We start from the raw sequence: 18,173 nt of genomic DNA on the forward strand, positions 1-18,173 counted from the left end.
TAATTAAATGACTATATAAAATATTTTATACTGATAGTACATAAAAGTTATATATATATATATATATATATATAAAAAGGAACCTATATAGTATTCATCTTTTCAAATAATGGCTTTAGAATTTCAAGTCCTACTTGATATTTATTTTTACATGTAATATACAATTTTTAATTAGGGGCTAATTTTTTTTATATTGATTAAATATATATGTAATACATTGTTATTGGAAGATTAGGTAATTTTTTTATATGGTGTTTTTTTATTGGTATTTGTTCAAATCAGAGGGTTCAATTTGTTTAAAGAAAAAAATAAATTATAAATCAGAGGGTCCGATTTGTTTAAAGAAAAAAATAAACTACAAATCGGAGAGTCTAATTTGTATTTTTATTTTTTTTATTTTTAAAAATAAAAATCGGACGGTCCAATTTTAATATTAAAAATTTTTTTATTTTCGAAAATACAAATTGGACCGTCGAATTTGTGATTGTTTGTTTGAAAAATAAAATAAATCTTAACCATAGCAAAGTAAAACACCTCTCTTATCACACTATTTTGAGATACACTCTTCTCTCACATGAAAAAGAATTCGTGTCAATTAGGAGTTTATTGCCACTTAGGAGAGCTATTTTAAGCATGAAGAGAGAGAAGAACCATAGATGACTGAATTCAAAGTTTTTTGTTCTTTTGTTGGTTGTTTATAGTATTTTTTAGTTTGACAAATCAATGATTAATTAATTATGAATCTGAGTTTCATTTAAAGGTCTGTTGTTGCCAACAGATTATTGCATACACAAAATAGGATTCGAATCTCCAACATTTATTTAAACAGACGATTAAGCTGACCACTCAAATAACCTAAATTGATGGATTGAATTCAAAGTTGTTAGAAGCAAGAGTAGAGTCCTGAATATAGTAAACAGGGAAGCTTTCACTTTCATGCAATATTTGAGAGAATCCATTAGTTTTCCTTTTGTAAAAGGGAAATAGTAAAGCTGGTAATTTTGCAGCAGAATAAAAACCGTCCGTGTGTCAGCCTCCCTTTACAGTTACATATTGATTTCCACATGTGGACATACAACCCTGGATTTATTTCTTACATATAGATTCTGAAAAAGCAAATTTCTGCACGAAAATATTATCCTGTGCAATTAGCTAAGAAACCAAAATAACTTACTAATAATGCACGATTGTTGTTAAACATTAACTACTTGAGTTAATTTTTGATGAGCTGGGGACTTTCAATTAGCAATAATTTATGAACCAAAGTGAGAGTGGTAGTTACAAAAAATTTTAACAATTAAGTCAATAATTGGTCAAGAAATATAAAGATTAAGAGAAAAAATATATCTTAAAATGAATATACGTAAGCTTTGATCTGCTGCATATAGAATAGAATAATTTAGCATGAGTTCCGCTAGGAAGATAATGGACTATTTGTAGAATGGGCGCTTAAACTGATTTTGGGGTTCACCAAAGATCGAACGCTTGACCTTTTAGATTTAGCGTTCTAATACCATGTCATGATATCATTCATCCCAAAAGTTTTAACTGATATAAAAAGATAACACTAATGGTTATATCTCTAATACTCCATAAATCTTTATTGTTCACATTGTACAAATATTTTATTAGCTTCTCGTACTTTTTCATAAAAATAAAACTTAAAAATAAAATTCCTATATCACAACTTCACAATTCATTTTAAATATCTTATAACCTAATTATGCTAAAAAAATACATTTGTACCGATACGATACTTTAGAGGCAGTGGTAGATGCTTACAGTAACAATTGCATAAAAAGGAAATATTTATGTTGGGTGATGTGTGGACTAATTAAGAATTGAATTATGGGAAAGTTTAGGGGCCAGCAGTTTTATTGAATTTTGGCCAGCATGTAACCAGCAGAGGAAGGTGAGCCATTGGATGAAATTTCACACCAATCTCACACCATCAAATCATCATTGATGGCTAGTTGATGGCTAACAATCACAAAAATTGCTGGCCCCTTAGCATTGCTCTTGAATTATACTGTATAATTCCAAGTTGGTTAAAAGGCCCCCTTTTGGTACCTAGATGACGTGGCACAAGCACTTTTTGAGACTACAAATTCAGTTCCAACTCGCTTCAACACTTCTCATCCCATTGCCTCTCACATACATTCTCTTCTTTCTCTCTATAACACACATAACCCATTTAATTTGTCTAACATTCTAGAACCCTAAAAAAAAAAAATCTCTATTCTCTTCATCCGTACAGAAACAGAGCACACTACTCTGTTTCTTGCTTTAAGCTTTGAACAACGAATATCTCTTCTATTCTATTCTATTCTTCTTCTCTAGCTTAGCTTCCACATACAGCCATGGCTGCAATTGTATGCCGAGGATTGCAGTCGCACCTTGAGTCCCAGATTGTGGAGTCAAGAACACTCAGGTTGAGGTTACCTTCCTCAACAAAACCTCTCCCTCCTCCTCTTCCTCCTCAACCCATTGATTTCTCCTTCAAATCCTGCTTCTGGGATTCAAACATCAAAACTCAATACCAGAATCATCAAGAAGAAGAAGAAGAAAACAAGAAGATTGGTTGGAGCTTCCTGGAAGCGATATCTCAGGGAACGAACAAGAGAGCAACAGAGAAAGATGAAAAAGAAGAAGCAATCTATGTTCATCCGCAACAGAAGCGTTCTTCTATGGTTCTCAGCCCAAAGAGCTTGGAGCTGTGCACTGAGAACTTAGGGAACGAAAGCGGCACTGACATTGGAGAAAACGGCATTGATGACGTCATCTCTTCCGGTTCCGGTGGCGGGAATTTGGAGACAGGGGAGCAACAACAGCGACAGTACGAGGCAAGTCGTCAATGTTGTACGGCTAGGAAGAATAAGAAAGCGAAAACGGCGAATTTTCCACCACCTTTGACAACGATGAGAGGATCGGAATCTCTGCTTGTGAGGCCCCACCGTGAGGATGGGCGGTTGGTGATTGAAGTCACAAAGGTCCCACCAACTCCCTCGTGCTTTCAAGCTCACAGGAGCCATGGCCGCCTTCGCCTTTCCCTTTTGAAAATTCACAATCCCAGCTTTGACCCGCAACACAAACATGAAAATGAACCAACCACCAATGAGGAAGAAGAAGAAGAAGAAGAAGTAGAAGAAGAAGAAGAAACAGAGGATGAAGAAGAAGAAGAAGAAGAAGAAGAAGAAGAGTACTTTGCATGTGAGGAGAAGAGGATTATTGAGATGCCGAGAACATGCAAAGAAGGGTGTGAACATGAAAACCATAATAACAATGAATCATTGTTGATGCTAACTAATTGGTCTGAGCCATTTTGGGTGGCTACTTCCTGAAAAACCTAATTAATATCTCTGCATGTATCAATAAATTTTCTTCTTTTTTCTTTTTTTTTTTAATGGATTATTATCCGTCCCTCATGGCTTTTTTTCCCACCATAAACTATGGTTTGGGGTGGGTAGTTATTATGGTTACTCCTCGATAGTAATAACAGAGACAGAGTGAAGGGTGGATGGTGCCATGTCTGTAAGGTTATTCGATCATTCAATAGCCGAAAGTAGTTTTTATTGGTTTCATGTTAAGGCACGTTTTGCATGCCTTCCTTCTCATTCTAGAAATTAGTTTTGTTTCCTTTAACACTGTTAGTAATATTATTATTTGAAGAGCGATAGAAAATTTTGTGATTTGTAGTTATTAATTAGTTATTATTAATGTTTTTAATGGTGTGAGATTTTATTCAATAATATAGTTAAATTTTAATAAAAGTGTTAATTCTTAAACTTTTTCTTATTATTATTTGAATTTTTTTTACATCAAATTTATTCATTTATCTCTCCTATTTTGAAACAACAAACAAGTATGACATAAAAATGTGAGTAGCATTATAAAAAATATAAGAGAATAAAATATTATTATGTATATAATTAGAAAATTATACCCTTACTGCATTAAAAACAATAGTGATATTGTGTTTCATAGGTAGGGTTGATTTATGAGAGATTGATAGAAAGCATGGGTAGACGCGGTGGAGAATGAGGGGACCAGGGTGGCTACTAGTTCACATTGATGTTGAAAGTGACTCAGGTTGGTGCAGAGTGGGTATGAATGTCACTATATTAGGCAAATCTTATAAAAACAATTCAAACTAATAAATGCCAAATAATAAAGTTACTAAATTCACTTAAAATTCAAGAAAATATCAAACAGGTAGTAGAACTTTCTTGTTATTATTACAATAATAATGTTAGGGAATCTGGTTTCAGCCAAAAATCAATCAAATGTCTCTGGATGAATTCAAAATCTCTATGGATGGTGTTTATGCAAGACATTAGGATGTTTTTTTTATTTATAAATTGGATGGTTCTGAATCTGTTTTTTTATTTATCATATTTTAGGCATTTGAAGAGAGAAGAATAGTGAAAAAAGCAGAAGCTAATTAAAACAATTTCTGTGATTCATGTTGTAATGATACTGAACGTATCTTAAATATGGTGAAATATTTAATAACTAATATTTTAAATTATAAATAAATAAAACTAATTACTATATTTATAATTAATTAAGTTGTTTCATTTTTGGTTGATTTAAAGTTGGTATGATATAACATAATATATTAAAGTGATAGGTGATTTTTTTTCTCTCTCTTTTGATAGAACTTGACCATCAAGGTGGGGGAAGAGAAAATAAAGATTGAAACAAACACAAGTTTAGTAAATGAGGTCTTGTATGCTTGGGAGTTTGTGTTGAAATAATAAAGGGTTTATAAGTAGCTAATAGAAGTACTCTAAAGATAAATTTCTTCAAATGAGTTTCTCAAAAAATAATTAATCGCTCAAATAAGTAGAAAAACCCTAGACTATTGTTGCATAATTGTCAACGAAAAATTGCAAATGGATGTCATGAAGAAAGATCCATGCTGTATTATAAGACTACTAAATATCCAGTATTATTCACTATTATTATTAAATACAACAATACTTTCAATTATTGCATCATATATATACTACTTCACTCTTATATACAGGCTATACATAGTTATTAGGTAATAATCTTTTAAACCCAACTCTGATCTCAATAAAATCATTAATTATTTTGACTCAAATTAAACTCATAAAAAGCCAAGCCCAACATAAACCCAATGTGGTTGTGTGTGTGTGTCACTCCCAAATAATAATGTATGGCATTATCAGATATTCAGATGTATGTTGTCATCATACATCAGTCGTTTTCTTATGTGAAAATTCACTAATAAACATGCCAAAGTATATATTACAAAACAAGTTGATGAATATATATAAAAAGTAGTCTTCGTTCTGTTCCATTGCATGCAAAATCATCACGTCATTAATTAGAAAGAATAATCTTTTTTTCCCGGGGAAAATATATATATGAAAGAAGATTGTTATTGGGATCGATTAGAGATCTCAAGGATAATGTCAATATATAAGTAAGGATATATTGCGTCGATCGTCACCCTCATTTAATTGTTTAACTAGTAAATTTTTATCGCATAAAGACAATACGGGTTACGGGAGAATGATAAATAAATTAATATGTTTAATTAAATTATTATTTAATATTTTTCTATTATCATTTTTAAAAATAATTTTATGTGAGTTTTTACTAATGTATGTTATAAAAAAAAATAATTTAATGATAATTTATTTTATTTTTAATAATAATAAAAATAATTACTGACTAATGTATGTTTCGGGACTTATCTAGAACTAGATGATTGAGTTTGAATGAAAGGTTTAAACGTTGAAGGAAACTGGTCTCCGAGCTGTTACTGTCTGGGAGCCTCCGTCCGAATTGCATGTAAAGATACTCTGATACCTAAGTCAACAAGGGAATAAGTAAGTTTTGAATGTATTGAAACTTAAGTTTACTTGAAGTGTCAGTATATTTATAATGAAGGAACTAATAATTACCGCTGAAATAGTTCCACTTTTGATGGTAGATTACCGTCCCTTTATCTTAGAGTTGTTGAGATCTCTCTTCTAAAAGTGGGTGAGAGATTTAAGGAGGCAATTATTCACTTGGATAAGTGCTGACTGCTTGTTAGTGTCAACCCCGACTTCTTAGTGAAGATCAGATAGTCAATGAGAACCAACTTTTTGGATTGGGCCTGACCTATGTTTATTTCGGGTCAGAGTATGAACAATATGTTATAAGAAAAAATAATTTAATGATAATTTATTTTATTTTTAACAATCACTAACTAAAAAATTTATGAATATATTTTTTTTCTGAAGTTAAAAATGAAACTCAAACCCACAACTTCTTAAGTAAATATGAAAAGATATGCCATTTAAGTTATAATTCATTACTAATAATAATAAATATATAATTATTGGATAAAAAGTAATAATCATAATGCTATTACCACTTAAATTCTGTTTTAGTGGTATTTACATAAGAGTAGTGCTAGGGAGCCAATGGACTAAATATACAATGTGTACAATGGACTAAATCTTTGATCCATGAATAAAATGAACATCACCATACTATCTAGAATAACCATCCGGATACCAAGGATAACCATCTGGATACCAAGGATAATAAACATCTCAATAAAAAATTAAACTATTTTTGGAGTTCACCAAGAATCGAACTCTTGACCTTTTGGATCCAAAACACTAATACCATAACTGAAACCACTCATCCCAAAAGCGTAACCTGATAGAACAATGTAACACTAATGGTCATATCTCTAATACTTCCTAAACCTCCATTGTACACATTGTATGCTTAGACTATTGGCTCCCTAGACTTTCTCTTTACATAATTCTTTTGTGACGTATATGTAAAATTTTACATACTATATTTATACTTCCAAGCACTTTGTCCAGACAAAAGAAATGGTATAGTTATAGAAATTTCCTATATAGATAGAAACTATATATACTTTTTCTTAACACTTAAGCTACACCCTTTTTCGTTCTCAATAAAAAAATTGCATTCTTTTCGAATTATAATCCAAGTCATCATCACTCTATATATAATCCAACAGAACTAATAAATATTTTTTCCAGAAAAATCAGCAAGAAGAGAAAATAAGTTAAATCATGTGACAAAACATGGCACTTTTAAGAGAGGTTTTGGTGCACTTTGAAACATATATTTCTTTTTCTTCCACAATTTGTTCTTTACTTTCTTGCTTTTTCTTACCCTTTTTTCCTTTTAGTGGCTTTGTGCTTTTAACATGGAACATTTTGGTAGTTACATCTATATTAAGCAAATGCTGGAAGCCCTTTAGTAGTTATTAGTTGAACATAATTAAAGAGATAAAAAAAAAAAAAGAAGAAGAAAAGTTGAACCCAACCATACTTGGGTGGCATATGAATTAGGGTTTCGTACCTTTCTTTGGGTGTGCCATTTTCACCCTAAACAAAAAAGTGCACTGATCACAACAAGATTTGGTTCATCATGAGTGGCAATTCTCTTCAGTTTGTACGGTCTCTTCAATAAAAAAATCAAACTATTTTTATTTATTTTTTAAAATCTAATATGTTCGATCTTTCGACTGTGCTGCGTGTAGATTAAACTTAGTTATCAGTATAAAATATATATTAAAATATAAATACACGTTAAAAATAAATTAAACTGCACATGTATTTATATATAAATATATTGGTAGCTGATTTTAGAGATTGATTTTGACCTATGAATAGTATTTTTGATATCATTCTCATCAAAAGGTGACTATCCTAGCTTGTGTCTTTGCACGAGTAGATCTTATCCTTTTTTTGGTGATAATTCAAAGTAACATGTTACAGTTCCATTTTGGAACTGTATGCTATGACAAACCCTTGAAATAATTAAAGGATTCGTATAAATAATGTTCCGATTTCGGGGTCCACTAGATATGTAACTCTGAAACAAAATCTAAACCAATCCTTTCTTGAATATTTGAACTTCGTTGGAGCAAACTTGGTACTGTTTAGAATTTTTTCTGCTGATATTTGTAAGCAATATGATTTGAGATTGTCTTTTTCTTTCTTTCTTTTTCTTTGTCTGATAATGTAATCTATTCAATATTTAAGATAAGAATTTATTAATGTGATACATTAATATTAGTTTTACCCTATCAAGATTTAACGAAAATATTTGGTAATTAAAATAAATTAATAAAAAATAATTAGAATTTATTTTATTTAATATTTTTTAAGTATTGTAACAATTAATGATATTAAATAAGATAAATTTTGACTGTTTTAAAGAATAATATTACACATATAAATTTTTTTGAGTTATTCTATATGTATACTAAAATCAGCTACTAAAGTCAGCCATTAATATAAAATACATATTAAAAATAAATTAAACTATACATGTGTTTATACACAAATACATTAGTGACTGATTTTAGTAACTAATTTTAATATACAAATAGTATTTTTAAAATTTTTTTATGAACCAAGTCTAATCAAATTAAACAATAAAACTTAGAATAATAATATCCATAATTAATTTTTATTGATATTATACCAATTTAATTAAATTTAATTAACCAAAAAATTGAATATATAACATTATTTTTTTTGTTTCTCTAACGTTACGGCAAAATTAAACTCTTGCATCATATTAAAAGCTTTTTTTTTTGTCATTTTAAATTTCGATATATCTTATTCATTCCATAGACACACACCACCAAGTTGTGAATGTTTCCAAATAATGTGCAACAAGTATATTCTAAATTTTATTGTGTGTGATCCAATAATGAAAACTAATTAATCCTTCACTTCCTCATCATCTTGTTAGGTAAATAAATAAAAGAAAAAAAGGTGAGGATAATGAGTAGAGAAAGGATGTGTGGGTGAGGCATATGCATATATAGTGATAGAGGTCTTGTATGTTTATTAGGTATTATTGCTCCTTTTAATTTCATCCGTACTCTCCATCTTTAATTTCTCATGTGCAAACATGTACTATTACTTCTTCATTATTCAACCGACATATGCGCCATTACATCAATACTTCTAACATGTTCCTCTCATAAAATTCCTAAACTCGTCATGATTTATTGTCTCTATCATTAAAGTATGTTTCTTTATAGCTAATTGCCGTTACTAACGCGTTTTTATTTATTTTTTACAAATTAAATATATATAATGATAACTAACTTCAATTGGTCGAGTAGTCAACTTATTCGTTCGTCTAAAATAAAGTTTAAATTTCGTCAATTTATTAACTAACAACAAACTCTTAAATGAATTTCAGATCTACAATAAATTAATTATTTTCTTAGCTTGTTGAAATAAGAAATATTCTGAGAAATTAATATCAATATATATTATAATAATAAATATGAAATTACCCAAGATGATAAATATTTAGTATTTTAGTTAATAAATTTTGAATTTAAATCTTTAAAACAATAAAAATATACCTTTGTAAGTTGATTTATATTATTATAAAAGTCAAAATGAATTATATATCATAGTTTAACAAGCTAAGCCGTACCAAATATGATCTTGTGCCTATTATGTGTATCATACACTTAATTAAGTAGCTTCCAACTAATGCAAGTATGCAACTATATCTTAGTATATATCATAATTAACTAATCTTAATTATGTAGCTTATTTTGTTTAGTTAAGTACAGAGCTAATAACGAGTTATGGTCAGTTTTGTATATTTGTACAGTAATAATAAGGCCTAATAAGCAACAAGTTTATAAACATAAACGTTACGTTGGTTGCTATAAATGTTAGCTAATAGTCTAATACACATAATAATATTTAGGAGAAAATAATAAAAATGGTCATGTTTTGATTGAATTGAAATTGAGAAAGGGATTTGTACGTGGAGTGATGGTATCCAATCAATTTAAGATTCCAAATCAGACAGGTTGATATGAATGGACCCCAAAATTTAAGATTTTATTTCTAGTGTCCTGCATTCGTCATCATTACTTTCTCTCAACTAGTTGGACTCTCTTTTAACTTTTAACGCTGCCACATTGACCTTATTGCTTACTTTTCCTCGGTTTTCTTGCAGATATATGGATAATAATTTTCTTTTTACTAATATTTACTTTTAGGTCTATGGTGGGTTCCTCTTATGCTCTTGTTAGATTTTCTAAAATGTTTTTTTTTTTTTACTAGACTACTGCGTGACGATTTTGGCGCTTTTTTAATTTCAATATGGTACCCGTAGTTGAGTTAGACGACGTTATGGGGGAGGGAGGGGAATAACGAGAGTGTGGTGTCAGTAAGCACCCAACTCGCACCGTGCGAGTTTCACATTGCAAAACGCACCGTCCGAGTTCCGTCCCAGGACACTCACCGTGCGATTGCCACCCCCAAGGACACGTGTTGCGTAGCAGGAGTCACCCCAATTCGGTGCCCTTATACCATACCCTCACTCATGCATTAACTCCTCTCACCATCCGAAACATCACTCTCCCAACTTTCATTTTCAAACCTGAAGCCCCCATTGCTGTTCATCTTCCTCCTCTCATTTCTGCATGTTTCAATACATGAAAGAATGCCAAAAAAAAATAAAACTAGAGATGTTGATCGACCTGAGCTTCATATTATGCATTATCTCAGTCACTCTGATTATGTAAGTTTTTTTTTTTAAGGTTTTTAAATTTTTTTATTTAAAAGTATTAATGTAAAATATTTATTTGTTATGATTGTTGTTATTAGAAGTGCAAATTAGAAGTATCCATAGGATAGAATGATTATTACTATTTTTTAGCATTTATATGTATTTTTTAAGATTTTTAGAATTTTTTGAATTAATTTTTAGAATTTAAGTATTATTGTTAGTGAAATTATTCTTATTATTTAGTAAGTTTGGGACGTTTTATAGAGCACGGAAATTTTGTTTGTGAATTTTGAATGTTTTGTATTATTATAGTTATGTTTAAATATAAATATAAGGAAATTAAAAAAATTGGAGCCCCAACGGTTATAATTGTAATTAATATTGAAAATAGGTTTAATTTTTATAATTTTTTTAAATTATTAACTAGGTATATTGTAATGAATGAAGGTAAATGTTATTGTTGTTGTGAGTTAGTCTTAGTTTGGGAAACTATTAATTAGTTAGTATGAATGATGTTCCAAAAAGAATTTAGGCATAGAGTGATTGTTATCAATGTTTTTTATAATTCAGTCAAATATCTTTAGTTAACTAATGGTATATGTAGTTAGTGGGTATTATTACATATTATTCAAGATAAATGTGTTATTGTAGAGAGATTTGATTAGGTATTTATGTATTAGTTATCATTATTATTAATAGTTGTTGTGGTAAAAAATATTTTTATTTTAGTAGTAAGCTAGTAAGTGTTAAGAAGTTGAGTAATACTTTGTTATGAACTTTGCAGAAGTTAAGAATGTTGACATGTGAGCATCCTGTTCCTCCGGATCGGTACAATGATAGGGTAGAGGAGCATCTACGACTTACTGGCTTTTACCATGCATCACAGATTGGGGTAGTCCAATGTCAAAAGGCATTGGTGAATGCTTTAATCGAGAGGTGGCACCCCGACACACATACGTTTCACCTTCCCATTGGTGAATGTGCCGTCACTCTTGAAGACGTTGCTCTAATACTTGGTCTTCCAACGGACGGACTTCCAGTTACAGGGATGACATTGAGTAGTTTCGAAGCGTTGGAGGCTGAGTGTTTGCATCAATTCGGAGTTGCACCGCGTAAGTCGGAGTGTAGAGGCAGTTGCATTAAATTGACTTGGCTGCGGGACCTTAAAGAAAATTTACCCTTGACTGATGAAGTTGGTATACAGAGGTATGTCAAATGCCACATTATGTTGCTTATCGGGACGATCTTGTTTGGGGATAAATCAGGCGCAGGTGTGCACTGGAAGTTTCTTCCATTGCTACGTGAATTTGGTAGTATTATACAATACAGTTGGGGATCTGCATGCCTAGCACACCTCTATAGGGCATTATGCCGGGCATCTCGAGTTGACTGTAAAGGCATAGATGGCCCACTAACACTTCTTCTCGGTTGGGCTTGGATCCGGCTGCCATATCTATCGCCGGTTCCTAGGGAGCCCCGCAGTTTTCCGCTAGCAAACAGGTAATATAATTATTAAATGTACCACTTTATTTATATTTATAACTCAGTTGTCAACATTAAATGTATCGTATAAGGTGGCGGAACTGGGAGCGCGGTGACCGACGATATAGATATATGAAGCTAGCTGACTTTAGGAAGGCCTTTGATCAACTTCAGGAAGGCGAGGTGAGTTTTCATTAAAGTAGTATTAGTTTCCTATTTAGGGCCTGTGTAAATCTTATGAACCATTGTTAATGTGACTGTTATGTGGAGCGTAGTCATGAATTTCCTTTATTTTTTTTTCAGTTTGTCTGGGTTGCGTATGCTGTGGATCGCGTGGATCCTAACATAATTCCTGCTGAAATCTATATGCACTCGGTTGTGTGGAGCGCTTCAAAAAGGTGGCCAAGAAATGCAAGAAATTGGTGAACGATGTAAAGTGGTCAATTAGAAAGTAGTTGTGGTGTATTGTATTTATTTAAGTTTTAAGCATGTCGACTTTGTTTAGAATAATTTGTATGTTTTGGACATTAGGTACTAATGTATTTATTTAAGTTTTAAGCATGTCGACTTTGTTTAGCCAGATTTGTATGTTTTGGACATTAGGTGCTAATGTATTTATTTAAGTTTTAATCATGTCGACTTTGTATTTATCTATTGTACCTTTAGAGTATTCATGAATTTATTATGAAATATATTTTATGTGGACTGTGTCATGATGTTTCCTATGAGCTCACTATCTTATTATAACAGATAATATGTCAATATACCTCAATTGGACAGTTGAGATCATATTTTAACATGCTACAGGTGTTATATATTTGGTGTTGCTAAGTAGTAGATATTAATAAATAATACATATTAATAAATACTTGTAGTAGATATTGATATAATACATATTAATTACTTAACAAATTATTATAAGTTAAAAATAGTTACTAATTGAGGATAAAAGCAAAATAAAAACGTCATGCAATGTTACATAAATACGAGTTTCCGAGTGATATTATACAATGTTAGATATATCAGGTCAATTTAAATCACATTGTCAACTTATGCCATGCTACATAATGCTACGCATATCATATCATCTGAGACTGTGAACCTACTGAGTATTTCCGCCGGCATTTGCACCAGATGACTGACGGCATCTGCTACGACTATGTCCCTCAGCTCCACATAGCCTACATCGCCTAGGACGACGTAATATTCGCGTGTCCATCTCATTTAAGAAGCGAGTCATCTTGGGGCGACCTTTCGTGACGCGTCTAAGGTACGGATTCGGTACGAACCGAGGTCCATTGTAAGCTGGCCATGTTGTAGGATTACCTAGTGGCCTAAACCTTGCTCGGTACACCCGCCGAATTTGGTCCATCTTATACACATCATGGACATATAGTTTCCAATCCAGTCGTTGGTTGGCACAACAAGCGAACACATGTCTGCAAGGGATCCGATCCACCTGGAACTCACCGCAGTCACATCGAAGTCCTCGTAGATCAACTGCAAACTCCATTCCACTTGGCATCTCACGCACCTCAAAGACCTCATTCAGGCGGTCAAAGCAACTGACCTGAATATTTCCCGATGCAAGCTGGTTTGCATGCAACTTCGAGGTCACGACATCAGAGAACACATGGCCAGCACTAATCCGCGCTTCTGCCTCTGCTCTTTTTCGGGTGAACAACTCGTTTAGCCTGTAGAATGTTGCCTTCACAAGAGCAGTTATTGGCAGATTGCGTGCACCCTTCAACACTGAATTGATGCATTCCACAAGATTCGTCGTCATGTGACCCCATCGGTATCCACCATCAAATGCCAATGCATACTGTTCGCAAGGAATTCGGTTTAACCAGTCTGTATACGCTTCGCCCCGTTCCCGTAATCGCTGGTAACGCAGTTCGTACTCCCGCACCGTCCTTGAATATCCTGGAGGAAAGCAAAAAAAAAAAATAGCTGTCGAAAGAAATCGCGTGATGGTTAAATCTATTAATAACATAACTAAATTTAGTAAATGGTTACCAATGTTGACGACCAATTTTTGGAGGTACGGTGCCTTGAATTTCCGCAGAAAGTTTGACTCAATATGCCTGATGCAAAACATATGAAAAGCTCTAGGAGGTGACCAAGCTCCATTACTGCGTTCCACAGCTGCATTGATGGATTCGTGTCGGTCGGATATTAGACCAATACCATCCCGAGTGACAACATGTTGACGAAGGTTACTTAGGAAAAAGTGCCATGCATCAGAAGTCTCTCCCTCCACAACAGCAAACGCAATTGGGACAATATTGTTGTTGCCATCTTGTGAAACTGCCACTAGCAGACAACCCTTATACTTTCCATACAAGTGAGTCCCATCCACCTGGACAACTGGTTTACAATGTCTGAATGCCCTAATACAGAGGTAATAACTCCAAAATACTCGATGCAGTACTCGAATATCACCCACCAATTCATCGCCTTGATAAGCAGGCATAGTCTCAAAATGGACAACAGCTGACGGCTCCCTATGACACATGGCCTCAAACCATATAGGCAACGCTTCATACGATGCTTCCCAACCTCCAAATATTTTTTCTACTGCCCTTTGCTTAGCCAGCCATGCTTTCCGATAACTAATGGTGTAGTTAAACTTCGATTGCACTTCTGCTATAACCGACTTTACCTTTAAGGAGGGGTCCGCCTCAACCAATGGCTTTATCGCTTCTGCAATTGTGAGAGAATCCAGCTTCGAATGATCTTGTGAAATCGTGGCTCGGGTACATGTGTGACTACCATTATACCTCCTTATAACCCAACAGTACTTCCTGCTGATCATGCTAACCCTGATAAGCCAATCACACCCTGATCCGTACTGCGTACACTTGGCATAAAATGTCAACGGCTCAGACTCATACACCCGGTAGTCTACACTTCGTCGTATGGTATACTCTTTTATCGCCTTAATAACAGCTTCCCTCGAACCGAACTCCATACCAACGGCAAACTCACCATCTGCGACAATAGGAATCTCTGCATTTGACAACCACCATAGGAAAAATCAAATAAAGAGACATATATTACAAATCTGACAACACCTTATTATGTCACTCTAATTAAAACAAAAACACCAGCAATTCATGTAAAAATTAGACCAGACAGGCCGGTTCGACCGTCACACGACATGAACCGGAACTTAACCGGTCCGGTTCACTGGATTTGAACCGTTAACTGCGAATGATATTTACAAACTCATGTAAATTTTATGTACCTGCAGTCATATATCCCGGAAACTCCGGAACATGCATGGCTTCCAAATCCAAAACTCGCATGAATGATGGCTCCTCAAACGGCTCATCGTTTGCGAGTGCATTTGCCACCTCTGTTACATCTGGCGCCGTAGCTCCGTCACCTTGATCTTCAACTCCATCTCCATCTGGACCAACAAACTGGTAGTTACTTTCGAACTCTTCTTCACTGTCACTATTATAATCTTCTCGTAGAATATTTCGGTCGGCCTCAGATTGTTCAAACTCAACATACAACTCGATGAAGGAGATCTGAGCCCGGTTTTCAATATACATTGAAAACATCTCTTGCATGCTCGCTTCGTCCGTCACATATCTGGTTTGATACTGGACGAATCCACCAAATACCTGTATGGGATATCTGTATAGAATACATGATATCTTTTTTGCTCTCTCAGAATCAATCTTTTCACAAATCACCCCTTTCAGCTCTTCAAATGAGATGATAAAAGGAATAACAACATCTAAGAGTTTTTCACATATAAATTTTACTCCTTCCGAAGTTTGTAGTAAAATCTGACCAAAATAATACACCTTTAATAACACTCGGTCACTCATCTCTCTCAAACATATAAAAAGAAAAGAAGATAGATTTGGCTACTAGATTTCAACTTTGAATCACCAGATAATAAGGAAACGAGAAAGAAGAAACAGAAGAATATGCAGCCGTTCAAGTTGGGGAAGAAGAAGACGCGAGTGACCTACTTCCTTACTTCGTGCTTTTATATGGACCACTTTATCGAACTCGCACCCATCGACTAGGTTAACATGACTCAAAAAAATATTTACAACTCAAATCGCACCGTGCGATTTCCTCTTCAAGTTCCTGGAATAAACTTCATCCCCACTCAAAACGGAGGGTGCGAGTTCTTATCAATATCCAAGCCATGGAACTCGCACCATGCGACTTGTTGTGCCGTTGTAACAAACCAAACTTTAAACGGATGGTGCGATTTACAGTAGCAGAAAATTTCATTTCTCCTTATCATACAAATCGCACGGTGCGATTTCATGTAGCATAAAATTTCATTTCTCCTTATCAAACAAATCGCACGGTACGATTTCATGTGCTGATTAGTTTTCAAACAAAACGCACTGTCCGATTTCTCCACCCTCACACTGTCAGAAAGCTATCCCACATATGCGTGTATTCCCCCATACTTCCATATCTGAGAAAAGCTCACATGTAGGTTCCATATCGATAAAAATTAGCCCGATTTTGGGAGTAGTGTTTTTCTTTAGTCGGATGAAATGATCCATATTTAATTTTTATTACAGAGAATAAATTAATATAATATAAAAAATTTTAAATATTCTAAAAATATTAATGTCTTAATAATTTTAATGGTTAATTTTAATTATAAAAATATATATAATATATATTAATTAAAATTAAAATACAGTTAAAATTATTATAATACTGTTATATTCTAAAACTATTAGCATAATAATTAATAGAAATATCGGAGAGACTTAATACTTAATAGTGTATCTTAATTTTAAAAATTAGTTTATGAACTTTTATAATTAAGAATAAATTAATACAATATAAAAGAATTTTAGATATTCTAAGAATATTAATATTTTAATAATTTTAATTATATAAAATATATAATATATATTAATTAAAATTAATAGTTAAAAATATTAGAATATTATTATATTCTGAGAATATTAATATAACAATTGATAGGATATCGAAGGAATTTAGTGGTTAATTCGGGTGAGTTTTGTGAAAAATAGATTAAGTGTAAAAAAATTGGTTAAAATGAGAGATTCAAGATAAGTATACTTGTGAGAAAAATACTTATATTAATGACAAATAAGCAATACAAGAACTAATGATGAGAAATAGAGGTGGAGAACAAGTGTTGAGACATCCACTAATGTCACAAGAAGATGAATGAGCTTTGTTTAAAGTAAACAGGGACTGATTAATGGTTGTCGAGTGTTCTGGTGGAACACCCGAATGCCAGTTTTTACTTGTGAAAGTGATGAATGAAATGAAGAACAATGAGAGGAATTTTAGGGAGAGAAACAGATGTGTTTTCTAGCTTCTCTGCTTCAGAAATAAGAAAGGTCTAGAAGAAGGTCAATGTGCTTTAAAGAGGTGGCTTGAGGTCCTTTTATAGTGTAAAACCATAATGAAGAAGAAATCTATTGTCCAATGATTTTAGTCTGATATTTGGTTTACTCTTTTTATCCCAAATATCTTTAGGTATTCCCGTCACTTTAAGTCTTTTTAACTGTTCAATGAAAGAAGTTGCCCACGCGTTAAACTAAAGCTCATGACACGTGATATCAGTGAAGGGACATCTAGTTTGGTTTTCTTTCAACTAGATGACGCTCTTTACACTCCAAATCCAACCAATCCACTTCCACCAATTTAGTTCCTACTGAAGAGAAATTCAACTCCTCAGAGTGTTCTTTTGGGTTCCATTCTTTTTACCCAATACTTTTAGGAAGAACTTGATTCTTGTTTGACCATGTTTGTAGGTCATTCTTAAAATTATTTATGTACAAAAAATATTTATATTTTTAGTATACAATTAGGGGTGAAACTTAGTACATATAAAAAGGGGCAATGATTCCTCCCAAATAAATAAATTTTACATATAAAGTCTTCTAATTTTATAATTTGGCCCCTTTCTAATTTTATTTTTTGTTCTCTATTTAGTTGTATTTTGCATGTTAGCCCCCTCTTAAAAGAGGTTCAAGTTTCGCCCCTGTATACAATCATAAGCCCTCATGCAGTCTTTGAAGATACAAAGTATTCTCTCAAGCTGCATTAAACTTTTTTATACTCAACAGAACTATAATAATTTTTTTTAATATATCATA

The 18,173-nt window shown here is 32.8% G+C and overlaps 3 protein-coding genes across 3 annotated transcripts; 2 read left to right on the forward strand and 1 right to left on the reverse strand.

The window, feature by feature from the left end:
• The first annotated feature begins 2,126 nt into the window (after positions 1-2,126).
• LOC130948155 (protein FANTASTIC FOUR 3) lies at positions 2,127-3,725 on the forward strand. Its single transcript, XM_057876873.1, has one exon. It carries the CDS (start codon positions 2,361-2,363, stop codon positions 3,339-3,341), a length of 981 nt encoding a protein of 326 aa, XP_057732856.1. The 5' UTR covers positions 2,127-2,360; the 3' UTR covers positions 3,342-3,725.
• A 7,631-nt stretch (positions 3,726-11,356) lies between these two features.
• On the forward strand, positions 11,357-12,583 carry LOC130950173 (serine/threonine-protein phosphatase 7 long form homolog). Its single transcript, XM_057878708.1, has 4 exons — positions 11,357-12,063; positions 12,138-12,228; positions 12,349-12,467; positions 12,577-12,583. Exons 1-4 carry the CDS (start codon positions 11,357-11,359, stop codon positions 12,581-12,583), a joined length of 924 nt encoding a protein of 307 aa, XP_057734691.1.
• Positions 12,584-13,147: 564 nt separating this feature from the next.
• LOC130950174 (uncharacterized) lies at positions 13,148-15,890 on the reverse strand. Its single transcript, XM_057878709.1, has 3 exons — positions 15,296-15,890; positions 14,065-15,057; positions 13,148-13,971 (listed from the first exon to the last, which is right to left on the reverse strand). The coding sequence occupies exons 1-3, from the start codon at positions 15,888-15,890 to the stop codon at positions 13,148-13,150; spliced, it is 2,412 nt and encodes an 803-aa protein (XP_057734692.1).
• Positions 15,891-18,173: the final 2,283 nt, after the last annotated feature.

This window comes from Arachis stenosperma, chromosome 9 (genome assembly GCF_014773155.1).
Source record: "Arachis stenosperma cultivar V10309 chromosome 9, arast.V10309.gnm1.PFL2, whole genome shotgun sequence".
NCBI lineage: Eukaryota > Viridiplantae > Streptophyta > Magnoliopsida > Fabales > Fabaceae > Arachis > Arachis stenosperma.